The following is a 12,246-nucleotide window of genomic DNA, read 5'->3' as shown; positions in this document are numbered from 1 at the left end:
TTCCGCCCATAATGGCGATAAATTCTCTCTTATGACATGCTACATTTTTTGGTCTATTGCGAGCAAGCTTCATTTTCGGAACGTTTTCTTCTTCCTTCTGAGAAGTATGGCGTTCATAAGAGGGATGCATACGTCGCTTCTCTCTATAAGTTAACCTCTGGATCTTCTCATATTGTAGAATGTGGCTAAATCGCACTATTGTTGATGACACCTGCTGTTTCAGCATGTTGACACATTCGCTAAAAATAGAATTAAAAATTAATGATCATTATATACGGAATAATATTACAAAGATCTATTTTTACTTTCTAAGTGAATATGGGAGAACATGGACACATTTTCAAGAAAAATGCTATTTAACACATCTTTATTGTTTAAATTAAAATTCTATATTCACTTCATGATACACGGCAGTGAAAAAGTATGTAGTGTAACTAAACGGCGATTTATATGTAAGTAAAACGGCGGAGAAGAGTACTCGGGTATGACTTGGCGAGTTACGGAACGGTCGTGCGGCCGGTTCGCAATTATAGCTCAAGTCATTGCCTTGCTCCACGCGCAAACGTAATTGAAATATCTCGTTCCTAGTGGAATCATTCGACCTGACCTCAAACCGCAAACCGTAAAATTATTCGGGAGAATGGCAATGCTGCGCATTTCAATCTAAAAGCTCGCCCCTCCATTGTCTTGCACGAGAGGGTATCATTAAAACGCATTACTCCCTACATTACGTAATCCCCTTCGCTCACGTTTTTCAACGTACCAAACGACCAGTTTAAGCGGCAAAATATCTTTGTCAAGAATCTTTTATAACAGTCCAAGAACTTGCAAATCAATACAGCATTGAAAAATACAACTCTCAGCGCGTTCGGCTTTACAATTCTATCTTCCGTTTGCATTTTTATCGCTCGCGCCTGCGACAAATATATTTCCCACCTACGATGCGGAGTCGGGATTTGCGAGGATTTCCGGGCGTTTGCAACAGTGTCCTAACAATGTCACAGAGATAGGTACACAGACAGGTATACTACATAAGCGAAGAATGCAAGCTAGAATTCGGGATGTACGTACTCGACGATGCGAAACGATTGAATACCTCCCTCGCGAATTTTACTCGTCCCGTGAAAGGAAAAGTTGCAGACCCAGACGCGGGACTAAACGTTAATCTGCTGCTCTCGTTTTCTATGCGCGTACAATGCGTGCTCTTATTAGACCCTCGTCGGTCTCGACCAACGTGCATTAATGCATACAATGCATCGGGCTTTCACGTGAGTTTTCGAAAAAGAGAAATAGCGAATTTGATTGAATGCACTAACGCGCACTGATGCACGTTAAAGACCATCATGTATGTATTTTTTAAATTAAAATATATATTTTTTAAAAATATATATTTTAAATTTAAAATACATAAGTAATTAAAACAGAAATATAATTAATACTACGATTTATTATTATTGTTATGCAATACGAATAACGATAATAATACAATAACTCGAATAATCTTATTGTTTTAGTTGTTTACGCTATTGTAAATTCATATACGACTAGCTTTTGTGTATCCGCACGCGCGTCCTTGTATACGTATGTATTCGCACCATTCATCTGTACCTCGATCGAGCGTAAATACTAAACGTATATAGCCAAGAGCTTTCTAAACATATGTACGAGCGAAGCTGAGCTTGCGGCTTTCTGCGAGTGCTTATTACGTATGCAGACGTCGCGTTTGCGCCACTGCGTCTGCTCGGACCGCTCGTTTTTCATTTATTACTGACGGATTCGAAAAAATCTAATTGGCTCGATATGAAATGGAAATTATTTTTATATTTTAGTATTTTCTGAATTTATTTAATAATCCTTCATTTGATAATATTGCTCCCGGGTAATTTTCTCGTTTAGCTTGTGCATACGAATGTGTGCATCACTTTTGATATTTAATTAAACTATAATTTCAACAGCCAGTTGTTAATTTTTATTTAAAAAGGTAACGCATAAAAGTTTCATACACACACATATATATTTATACAAAAAGTTAAAAATATATTTTAAATTTTTTCGACAGAAATTTAATTGCAATATAATATAAACAACCGGCTCAGCTCTATTTTTAATTAATTTAATCAAACATCAAAGGTGATGCACACATTCGTAAGCTAAGTAAAAATTACAAGCTGCCCCACAATTAATCGAATTGTCTTGTAAATAATATTTAGTTTTTTTCTCAAAAGAATTAATTTTATGTAAATTAATTTTACTTCATGAATATGAGTTTTTGGGGATTTTTTAAAATTAAATTAGAAAGCTTTGCACACAAATTTTTTTCATATATTAAATAAAATTTATGTTAAAGCTTGAATTATTTTACTTGCAGGCGGAAGAGCTGAACACCATCGTTGGCAATGCTTTCCGCATGGCGTACGTGGCGCAGCTTCAGCGCCAACCGATCCTCCAGGATGTAATCTCATCGCGATCGACGCCGTCTTATCGCAAAGACAAACAGGAGCATCGAACGTCGTGGGTACGTTTTAACATATCAAAACAAATTATACTATCTATGTAAATGTAATATTATATAATATATAGTATATTATGATATCAAAATAAACTGATGCACTTGTGTATGAATAATGGAAAATATAAAGAATTAGAATTCAAAAGAATTTTTATCACGTCAGTGGCTAATAAGAAAGTGCTAATGAAAGTATAACTTAAAGTGCTAATGAAGTAATTTGTTTCTGTCGTCGTCGACTAGCAAATTAGTTAAGTTAAACTTTGCAAGCTTAACTTTACAAACTAGTAGTATCGTGCCATCTGCTAGTTTTCTCACAAAAGCGCTGTGGATTGCAATTAAATAGTTTTAGCAATTAGCGGACAGTTCTCGGATCTCTCTTCTTAAAGATTCTGCTTACCGAGTTGTATCGTAGCGCAACGTTTGCTGTGCAAGCAAAAGAGCGTATATAGAAAATGAAACGCAGAAGGATGTCATCTCAATCTTCCTAAAGATAAATAAACGCTATATAATGTTATATAGCGCGATCGCAATAACTTTTATTTCGAGGGTTTTATTTCACGAAATGAATGAAAATCGTTAAAGTTGTTTGTTCGAATCGCGTTATTAAATTTTTTTTCCACGATAACGCGAGATATTCCAGAGGATACTAGAATAGATACCGCGATATGCCGGTACCGAGATATAGATATAGCGGAGAAAAGGCGGCTGGAACAGTTCCGCGGAAGAGCTTCTTAAATATCCAAGAGCGAGTCGAAAGGGACAACGACGACGACAACCATATCCTCTCTCGACGTGCTCTCGCGAGACCCACCGACTCCAGTAGTAGGTGTCCCGTTTACGGGCCGCGTTAATTATAAATTCGACCCGAGTCTCTCGCTTACCATCCCGCGTCGCGTCGCGTTTCCAAGTAAACGGTCAGTTCACCACGGTCCGCCCAGAGTACTCCTCGCCGCAGAATCGCCCTGGGAATCGTGAGATTCCATCAAATATTCAATCTCGACAGAATCTGACCGCGACTAAATCGTTCAATTTTTTTCTCTTTACAATGTTGCCGAATTAATGGTGCTTTTGGGGTAGATTCGTTCAAGTCGATGACAACATGTGGAAAGAGAAAACGTTTGCGCTAAAAGGCACGAATGATCAGCGAGTTAGATTGTCTCCAGATGTGTTTCGAGATGTAATTTTAGCGGTGATCGCCGTTTCGCTTGCAGAACAAATCACTGTCCGGAGAGGATACGATCGCCGCGGGCGCTTGCAGAAGTCCGTCGTCGAACTCGTGGTTGAAAAGTCGGACATCGCCCACCTCCAGGATTGGAAGGGGTTCATCTGCAACGGATATGAACGTGCAGCTCGGCAGCGCCGGCTCGCCCACGCTGCGACTCGCTGGCGTAAAGGTGAATTCATACAAGCGATAACAACAAACTCAGACAGGATTGCCCCGTTACATTCTAACGAAGCGAAAATGAATTTCAACTCGTCTAGTGGCAATTACAGTAAACTAACTTTAAAACACAAAGTTTTATCGCTAATCTAACTATACATACATATACAACTTGTTTTTCGTAATTAATTGCTGTTCCTCATTCATTTTATATGTGCATAACACATATAATTGCAAAGAAGAACGTAAAACACGGATAACGTAAATTTAAAGAATTATCAGATTAATTAAGTGGAGAAACGATCGATACCTTAATGCTCGCGTTTCAAGGACAATTCGCATAATTCCAGGCGCCAAACACGATTCCCGGTCTGCGACCGTCATTCACGAACGTTCTAGGACCCATAACAAACGAGGACGAGCCCAAGAGCATATCCCAGCAGAGCACGCCGAGCAGCGATGAGAGCAACTCACCGACCGAGTTAAACTCGTATAAGAGGCTAACGGACAAGCCGCCGCTGATAAAGCGACTGGCGATGGGTTTGACAGGTGGACGCGACGTTCTTGGGTTGAACGGTGAGGATGACAGCTGCCCGCTCGTCAGCGGTAGCAGCACGCCGACCAGCCCATCGAACAGGCCCCATTCCGGGGGCTACATAAACGAGGCGATCATCGACTCGGAAGGTACGAGGCCGTCCTACAACAAGATCCCGCCGTCCGAAAGCCTCGACAACACCATCAACGCGTCCATCACCGCGAAGAACTTCAACATCGAGAACAACAGGTGAGGCGGCCGGATCCGGTTTCTTCTCTTCCGCCTCTTCCTTTTCCAAAACCAATAAAGTAACCGCGAACGTATGACTCGTGAATGGCAGCTCTTTCGTTTCTTTTTTCAGGATAGGACACAATTGCCTGGATTCGGGTACGGAGGCGGAATTCAAGTCAAAAAGAAGATCGCAAATTAGCACGTCGAGTAGCTCGGTACCCGCTGACGGAAGCACTCATGGCTCCACGCCAACCCCGCCGCCTTTGCCCGAAAGAACAGACAGCCTGAATAATCGAAGCGAGGAGGCCGAGCTACGCAAAGCGCCCTGGTTTCAAGCTGGAATACCCAGGTTGGTCCGCGCGTTTAGAGTCGTTACTACATATCGGAGTAACGGAGTAATGCACACTCGCAAGCGTGCGCTCGCGCGTTTCTCAGTGCGCTAAAATAGCAACGTCGCTTCTAGCTAATTTTAAATATTCCTCGAGGATTCAGTTCTAATAGCGTAACTTACGTTGTAACTATTTGTAACTTGGACGATTTTAAACATCGCAATGAGATGAGTAAATCTGCTTAATTTCTTGTAAGAAAAAAAAGAAAATAAAAAATTCCGCCCGTTTATTATTAACACTATTCGTGATTCCAGAGAGATAACGCTGGAGGTATTGAGCCAAGAGCCGGAAGGGGCGTTCATGGTGCGAGAGAGTACCAGCAAGCCCGGATGTTACGCTCTCTCCCTCCGCGTGCCCCGTGAATTCCAGCCAAGCGGAATAGCCCATTATCTCATAATGCGTACAAACAAAGGATACAAAATCAAAGTAAGTTTCTTCTCGATACGCGCTCTCTGTCCTATCGAGAAAATAGTTTTAAACGCACGTTTAAAGCAAAGACTCTTGCAAGAGATTCTTGCGCGAGCTTGCAAGAGTCAAAGTTAATCTTCCTCCGGCAAAGTAAAACCTGAAAACTGAAATCCGCATAGAGATTGCAATTTGATTAACATTTCTTTCCGACAATAACAACCGCTGCTTGTTTTAACAGACTCGTAATGCGTATCCCTGCGTATTATTACGTAATTACGTTTACACACGGAGAAAGTGTCTTTACGTTATATGAAATTCAACATTGGCTACGCGAGAATAGAACCCTTTTTAACGCTTAGAATAATATCTAAGACTGGAAGAAACCGCAAGAGAATCCTTTCGCATATACGCGGAGTTAATATTGAAATAAGCTACGCGAGGGGTGCTAATGCGCGAAGCTTTTAGTAGCCAGACATTACAGCATACCATGTCGCTATAAAGCTACTAATACATTCGGATATTTAAATGGTCGAACTTCCCCCTCGCGTAGGATAGATTAAATGAGTCCGCAGACTTTGATAATCTCCGAAACCAGTATAAATGAGTTTTGTTGGATGTGCCGTGTGGATGCCGTAGGGAAATCAAAACTCCGCTTTCTCTCTCTCTCTCTTTCTCTCTTATCCTTTCCGTATACAGTAGCGCGGAATTGCATCGTTGTAACAGCGCAGCACCAGATCCGAATGAATGCCGTACGCGATAATTTTGATACACGAAGCTTGCGTCTCAACACGTATATGTGTATAATGCATTTAATACCGTTTCATTATGTGTGACGCTACACTACATGCGCGTTTCGCTATACATTTGAAAATGCGAGGAAAGGTATCCGTATTAATCACATTTCATTTTGTCCCAACAACGTTGTTACAACAATACGCTGTAACGTGATAATACGCGTATGATAAATTAAACATAATGTAAATTTAATAATAATGAAAACAATAAAGTTCAGTTTTACATATCAAATACATGTGAAAAAGAGTTTTTTCTCTCTATTATTTCAATAAAACTGTACATATTTTTTATCGAGCAACGTATTTTAACATAGCTGCAAAAAAACAAAAGATATTACAAAGTAAATAAGAAAAAATAAAATTTCGAATTAATATCGTCGTGATATTAATTCGATTATTACGAGCAGCAAGAACGTTGTAATCTCAATAATTTCATACGTTTCAGGGCTTCACAAAAGAATTTACGACGCTGACCGCGTTAATCACTCACCACTCGGTCATGCCAGAATTATTGCCATGCCCGTTGTCGCTAAGCCGATATAATCCGAGCTTCGTCAAGACTGATTCCAGCAAGGATTTCGCGGACATCGATTCAGATCCCGATTACAATACCCTGGCGGATTTTCGCAAAATGATGGCCGATCTAAATGTCTAGAATGAACCATTGAAAACAATGGAATATTCGTGCTCCTCTTTTTTTCGAAAACGTTTATCAATTCATATAAAGATGGATTGAAAGGAACGCGAAGCATTATTTGGTACATTTGGACCTGGATTAATTTTGTGCCATTGAATGTAAAGAGACAATGTCACTTGCGATTGTCGCAAAGAGATCTTGCCTGGAGTAATCGATATTGGCACACGATACAAAGTATGTATTTAGACAACGCTTAGTTATCGAAACGTTCCGAAAGACTCGCACAACCACCAGTGATACATATTCGTAAGTCATTAATAAGTCATTGATACGAAATACGTAGCGTAGAAATAATTTAATAACTGCTAGTGTTGTGGACGCGTGCGACTGTGGAATAGTAATGTCAACAATTTTTTATATATATTACAGCACGCTTAGCGCAAGATATTAGTTTTAAGCTTGTTATAGCAGGTGAAGCGAAACAATTGTCGTTTGTCGAAAAAACCAGAATAAATTATTTTCACGAAACAGAGTATCCATTATAAGCATATTAAGAATCATTTAAGAATCATTTTAAGAATCTTTTTGCAAGTTTTTCTGTGTTAGAATTAAAAACATATTCGTTTTCAAGACAATATTCATTTTGTTACCGTTTAATCACTTTTGATAATTGCAGTGATGCTAAACGATCGATTATATGATATATTATTAGAAAATGCATAATCATTGAGTAATTGAAAGAATGTATAAAAGCATCGATAAATTACGTCAAAGAAAATAATTTCAAGCTTTAAAAAAATTAAAATAAATTATGTTAAAAAGATTGCGTTAAAAATATGTCAGGATTGTGTTAAAAATATGTGGATTAAAATGGGAGACCAATATATATGGAAACTCTATTTTCGAAAGAAAAATCGATATCATGGCGTACAATATTTAGATATTTTCTCATCTTTCTCACAATTGTGAAAAACTTTGCAATCTGAGAGCGATCTAACAATTTTTATTCGACCAAAGTGATTATTTATTATTTCATAAAATGTAATCGAAAATATATTGTTGTCGTAACATAACATAAATTATATTGATTGTTGATCGCATTTAAAAAAGGCGCTGAAAAGGCCAAATATTCCAACAAGATTGTAAAATAGCTAAATGCAATCGTCTCTCCCTATTCGATTTGAGACTTCATAATTAATCAAACAAGGTCTATTCTTGAGAAACTACGAAAGATACGAGTATATAATCGTGACATATTTTCTGTACATACTTCGAGGAAAAGTTTTAGCCACGAGAATCGAACCGTTTAAAAGTGTTCGAATTTAGGAGCAAAATCAAGATATAATTGGCCCATTATCGAGTTTAAACGTACCGAATTTGGATTCTTCCGTTATTATTTAATCGCGCAATCTAATGATATATCGCAACCGGGGACTGAAAACGAAAAACAACTTCTTTTCGATCAATATTAAAAATGGAATAAATTATTTTAATATTAAATATTTCATTAATTTTTTTGTAAAATAAACTGATGTGTACGCGAAGCAAAAGTTCTTTGCTCTAAATTTTATTTCCTAATATATGCAACAAACACAAGATATTAGCGAAATATTATCTTTAATTGTATAAAAGAATAAAAGTACAATTTGTATGAAGGTAATCTTACAAAAGTAAGATTAAAAACATATTGTTTTCTTTTAGAAAAATTAAACAAAATATTTTTCGTTTTTAGTCCTCACAATATTGATGTGTATATGTTGTTTATATGTATATATATTATAATTATTCTTATTCGATATTTCTATATATATTTAATTAGTCAAAGAGAATTAAAAGGCATGGAATCATGAAAAATATGATTACACACACACACACACACACACACACACACAAAGAATATATAAAACTTTATCGAAATTTGAATTCAATGGAATACGAAATATGATAAGAGGCGATATATAATTTATAGTTTCTTAATTATCCTAGTCTTGAAAGTGAAATTTCGCGCTTAGAAATTTCGAAATTAGTTACGACAATGGAAACTATACGATTATGTGTGAATAATTATCTTATTTACACGGTAATCAGATATTATAAATTGCATACAATTTCCGTTAATCACCCCAAGTATCATTGATATATACTTTTTGACTATAAATTTATCGAGCCTACATTGAAATATTTAAAAACTGCCAATATCATATTTTTCATCAAATCAACAACGTCAAATAATAACTATCATTTGTAACAAAAACTATTAGACAACAAGAATTGAAGTTGCCATAATTTCGATCATTTAATTTTATTGTTATAAATATATGAAAATGTAAAAGCAGTATAAAACATCTTTTAACATTTGTCCAAACTTATAGCATCAAATATTAAATTTTTCAAAATGATAACGCAACTTCGATCCTTGTAGAGACAAAATAGACAAATTAACATGTGCATCAATAGCGTATCGATGAGATACATAAGTAACGCATTGTGCTGGAAGAAAGCTCAGAAAGATACATATAGCGCATTAAAATCGTATGTATAATATGTATAATAGATTTGTGCGAATATGAATCCCTGTGACTTTCTACTTTTACAATGTGTTTCTGCGTAATGCTTTAACGACGCGAATTGCTAAGTCATTATAATAAAAGGAGGAATCTCATAGAAATATATTGTATTTCTGAAATTTTGTTAAAAATTTCTCATCACGTACCAATTACATTTTTTAAGATCATATAAAAATTGTGCAAAAGAAATAACAAGTTTTATATTTGTTAATCTTACATGATACAACGTACAAGAATTTTAATAAGCTTTTTGGGGTATAAAGTTAAAATAACAAGAGAAATATTTATACTAGAAAACTGATTAAATCGCGTGCTAAAATAATCGCGCAAGGAGCGCAGCATAATCAGCTGTCGTAAGGTACACTAGGCATGACATTAATCACTGCTTGAGGTTTGTAATGTTTTATGAATTTATTATCGCGATGCGTTATATAATGTCAAGAGAAATTATTTATTACAATAAATATTATACAAAGAGTATGTATTTCTTGCCATACATAATATCCTGAGATCTAACAAATACAAAAATCGATGACGTAATGAATCAATTAACGAGTCGATACATAAAACTCGAAATATTGTAACGTATTTTTAATCGTATCGAGTAAAAGGATATATATTGTTTTAATTATCTTGACGTACCATGTGCTTTTCCCTTTCTGACACAAATGGTACAGTGTTCTTCTTAGAATGAGAACGCCTGTTAGCCTCCCTGCAAAACGATATTTTATTAAGATATTTGCTAAAAAATTATTTATAAAAATATAAACAACTATATATATAGTTGTACTCACTTGCGTTTACTTTTCTCACGAATTGTTCGTAATTCGGTTCGCGCATTGTATATGTGCTTCGGCACTTGTCTATGACGTGCAATACGTCGAATTTCAGGATGAATCGCATATTTCTCTATTAAAGCATCGTTGCAACGCCGTGCTAGTTTTTCCCTAGTCTTCAACTACAAAAAATAGAAAAAAAAAATAAATTATTAGTACTTATTTCAAGATATCTATATAAATTTAGTCTGGAGTCTGTGATATTTTACTTACGATGCCGAGTTTTTCTGACGCTTTAGCTTTCCATATACGAAGGTTCATTTCATCGCTGCCGCTTATTATGTATTTATCATCAAGTGACCATCCTACGCAGGTAAGCCTGTGCATGCGTTTTGTATGATACACTTCTCGCGAGTGACCTTTATTAACTTCAAAAATACGGATAGACTTGTCATAACTGCCTGAAACAAATTCTCTTCCTGTCGGTGAATAATCCACATCTATCACAGCCTCCACGTGATCCATATGTACATTAATTGGTGTTTTCAATTTCCGAATATCATAGGTATACAAACTAAAAGAAACTATTTAAAATTTCTGCAAAAAGCCAAAGCTATTTCATAATTTATTATCTCACTTGTAATCTTCATTAGCACATGTAAAAGTGAAAGCTTCCATGGGATTCCACGAAAGTTTGTTGCTTCGTAATTTCATTACTATTCTTGTTAAGGGTCCTGTCTCTCTAGTATCATATAAAATTATGCTACGATCGCTCCCACAAGAGGCTGAAAGCAATTTATTTTAAGAGAAACTTAATTCAGAATTTAATTTTGTACTCGAAGAAAACAGCTAGAAAGAATATGCTTATAATAAAAAAATATAGTAAAAAGTCTTAATATATGTAATATATACTATACCTAAAAGATCTTTTTGTACAGGATTAAATTTTACATCATGTAAACCATCTACTCCCCATTTAAATGTATGAAGTGGTACATTACGAGTTTCTTCCCACATATGACATAATCCTTCTCCACAAGTGACAAATACAGGTTTAGTCCGATGATGAGTTATATTAGATAATACTCTCTAGAAAGAGAAACTTGCTTAAAACACTTTCAAATGTTTTAAAGCTTAAATAATTTTAGAAAATTATAAAAGTTGCATACTTTGCTGGCAATAGTATTTAAGGGTTCGTCTTTTTCATTATTAGCAGCATCCCATGTCTTGATTGTTTTATCATCTCCAATAGTAATAAAACGTTTCCCATCAGGTACAAATGTAGCAGCACGAATTATACCATCATGAGCTAGTAATGTGCGTGTGCAAGTTCCTTTAGCAAGATTCCACATTTTTACTTCACCATCATAAGCACCACTTAATAAAGTAGATAATTGAGAAGGATGTTTACATATGCAAGATATCGCATCCTTATGGCCTTCTAAATTGCCTACAAATGGTTTTGCAAATACTCTCTCGAGTTTAACGGCATTTAATGCTTTCGTGTATTCTCTTGGAGCTACGAAAGGATGTAAAGCTGGATCGAAATTTCTCGGAACTGTAAATGATAAAACAATTTCAATCAGCTGTAGAGAGGCTTCAATAGGTTAGATTAGCTTTGTGTAATCTCTTTGTATATTTACTTTTATGGATATCTCGTTTAGTCTCTCGTAAGTATTCATCAGGATTCCTAGTTAATACTTTAACTTTCATTTTAAAAGAAATTATATGCACTTATTCTATAGAAATAAAATACACGTGGTATGAAGCTGTACACACACTCTGTTAAATGAACTCCATCTTTCATTGAGTGTCAACATTTGAGTATCCATTAAGCAGGGTTTGAGTCTTGGCTAAATAGGGTTCTAATCTTGGCTAAGCAAGGTTCAAGTCTTCGCTAAATAGATTTGAATTTTCACTAAATGAGATTTGTATGTATTTCTGCTAAATAGAATTTAAGTTTTTACTAAATGAAATGGGAAACACTCTTGTTAAAAAATTATTCTATATATTTAATTA

The 12,246-nt window shown here is 35.8% G+C and overlaps 2 protein-coding genes across 11 annotated transcripts in view; one reads left to right on the top strand and one right to left on the bottom strand.

Annotated features, from left to right (window-relative positions):
* Window positions 1-12,246, top strand: part of LOC145963642 (EGFR adapter protein) — a 70,603-nt gene that overhangs the window by 57,764 nt on the left and 593 nt on the right. For 8 of the 10 annotated variants that reach the window (XM_083085760.1, XM_083085759.1, XM_083085758.1 and 5 more), the window contains 6 exons: window positions 2,369-2,515; window positions 3,721-3,903; window positions 4,241-4,674; window positions 4,787-5,005; window positions 5,300-5,471; window positions 6,693-9,929. In XM_083085760.1, coding sequence (XP_082941886.1) covers window positions 2,369-2,515; window positions 3,721-3,903; window positions 4,241-4,674; window positions 4,787-5,005; window positions 5,300-5,471; window positions 6,693-6,902 — 1,365 coding nt within the window. In that variant the 3' untranslated portion in view covers window positions 6,903-9,929. Of the gene's footprint in view, window positions 1-2,368; window positions 2,516-3,720; window positions 3,904-4,240; window positions 4,675-4,786; window positions 5,006-5,299; window positions 5,472-6,692; window positions 9,930-12,246 lie in introns of those variants that run through there. The other 2 variants (XR_014436222.1, XM_083085764.1) reach the window with 2 other exon arrangements.
* LOC145963644 (DDB1- and CUL4-associated factor 13) lies at window positions 9,889-12,023 on the bottom strand. The gene is made up of 7 exons (XM_083085770.1): window positions 11,871-12,023; window positions 11,397-11,785; window positions 11,145-11,316; window positions 10,865-11,012; window positions 10,501-10,801; window positions 10,246-10,409; window positions 9,889-10,163 (listed from the first exon to the last, which is right to left on the bottom strand). The coding sequence occupies exons 1-7, from the start codon at window positions 11,938-11,940 to the stop codon at window positions 10,076-10,078; spliced, it is 1,332 nt and encodes a 443-aa protein (XP_082941896.1). The 5' UTR covers window positions 11,941-12,023; the 3' UTR covers window positions 9,889-10,075.

Source organism: Camponotus vicinus, unplaced genomic scaffold (assembly GCF_025532165.1).
Source record: "Camponotus vicinus isolate PSW18456_S1 unplaced genomic scaffold, iyCamVici1.0 SCAF_13, whole genome shotgun sequence".
NCBI lineage: Eukaryota > Metazoa > Arthropoda > Insecta > Hymenoptera > Formicidae > Camponotus > Camponotus vicinus.
This window is presented reverse-complemented; position numbering and strand designations above follow the sequence as displayed.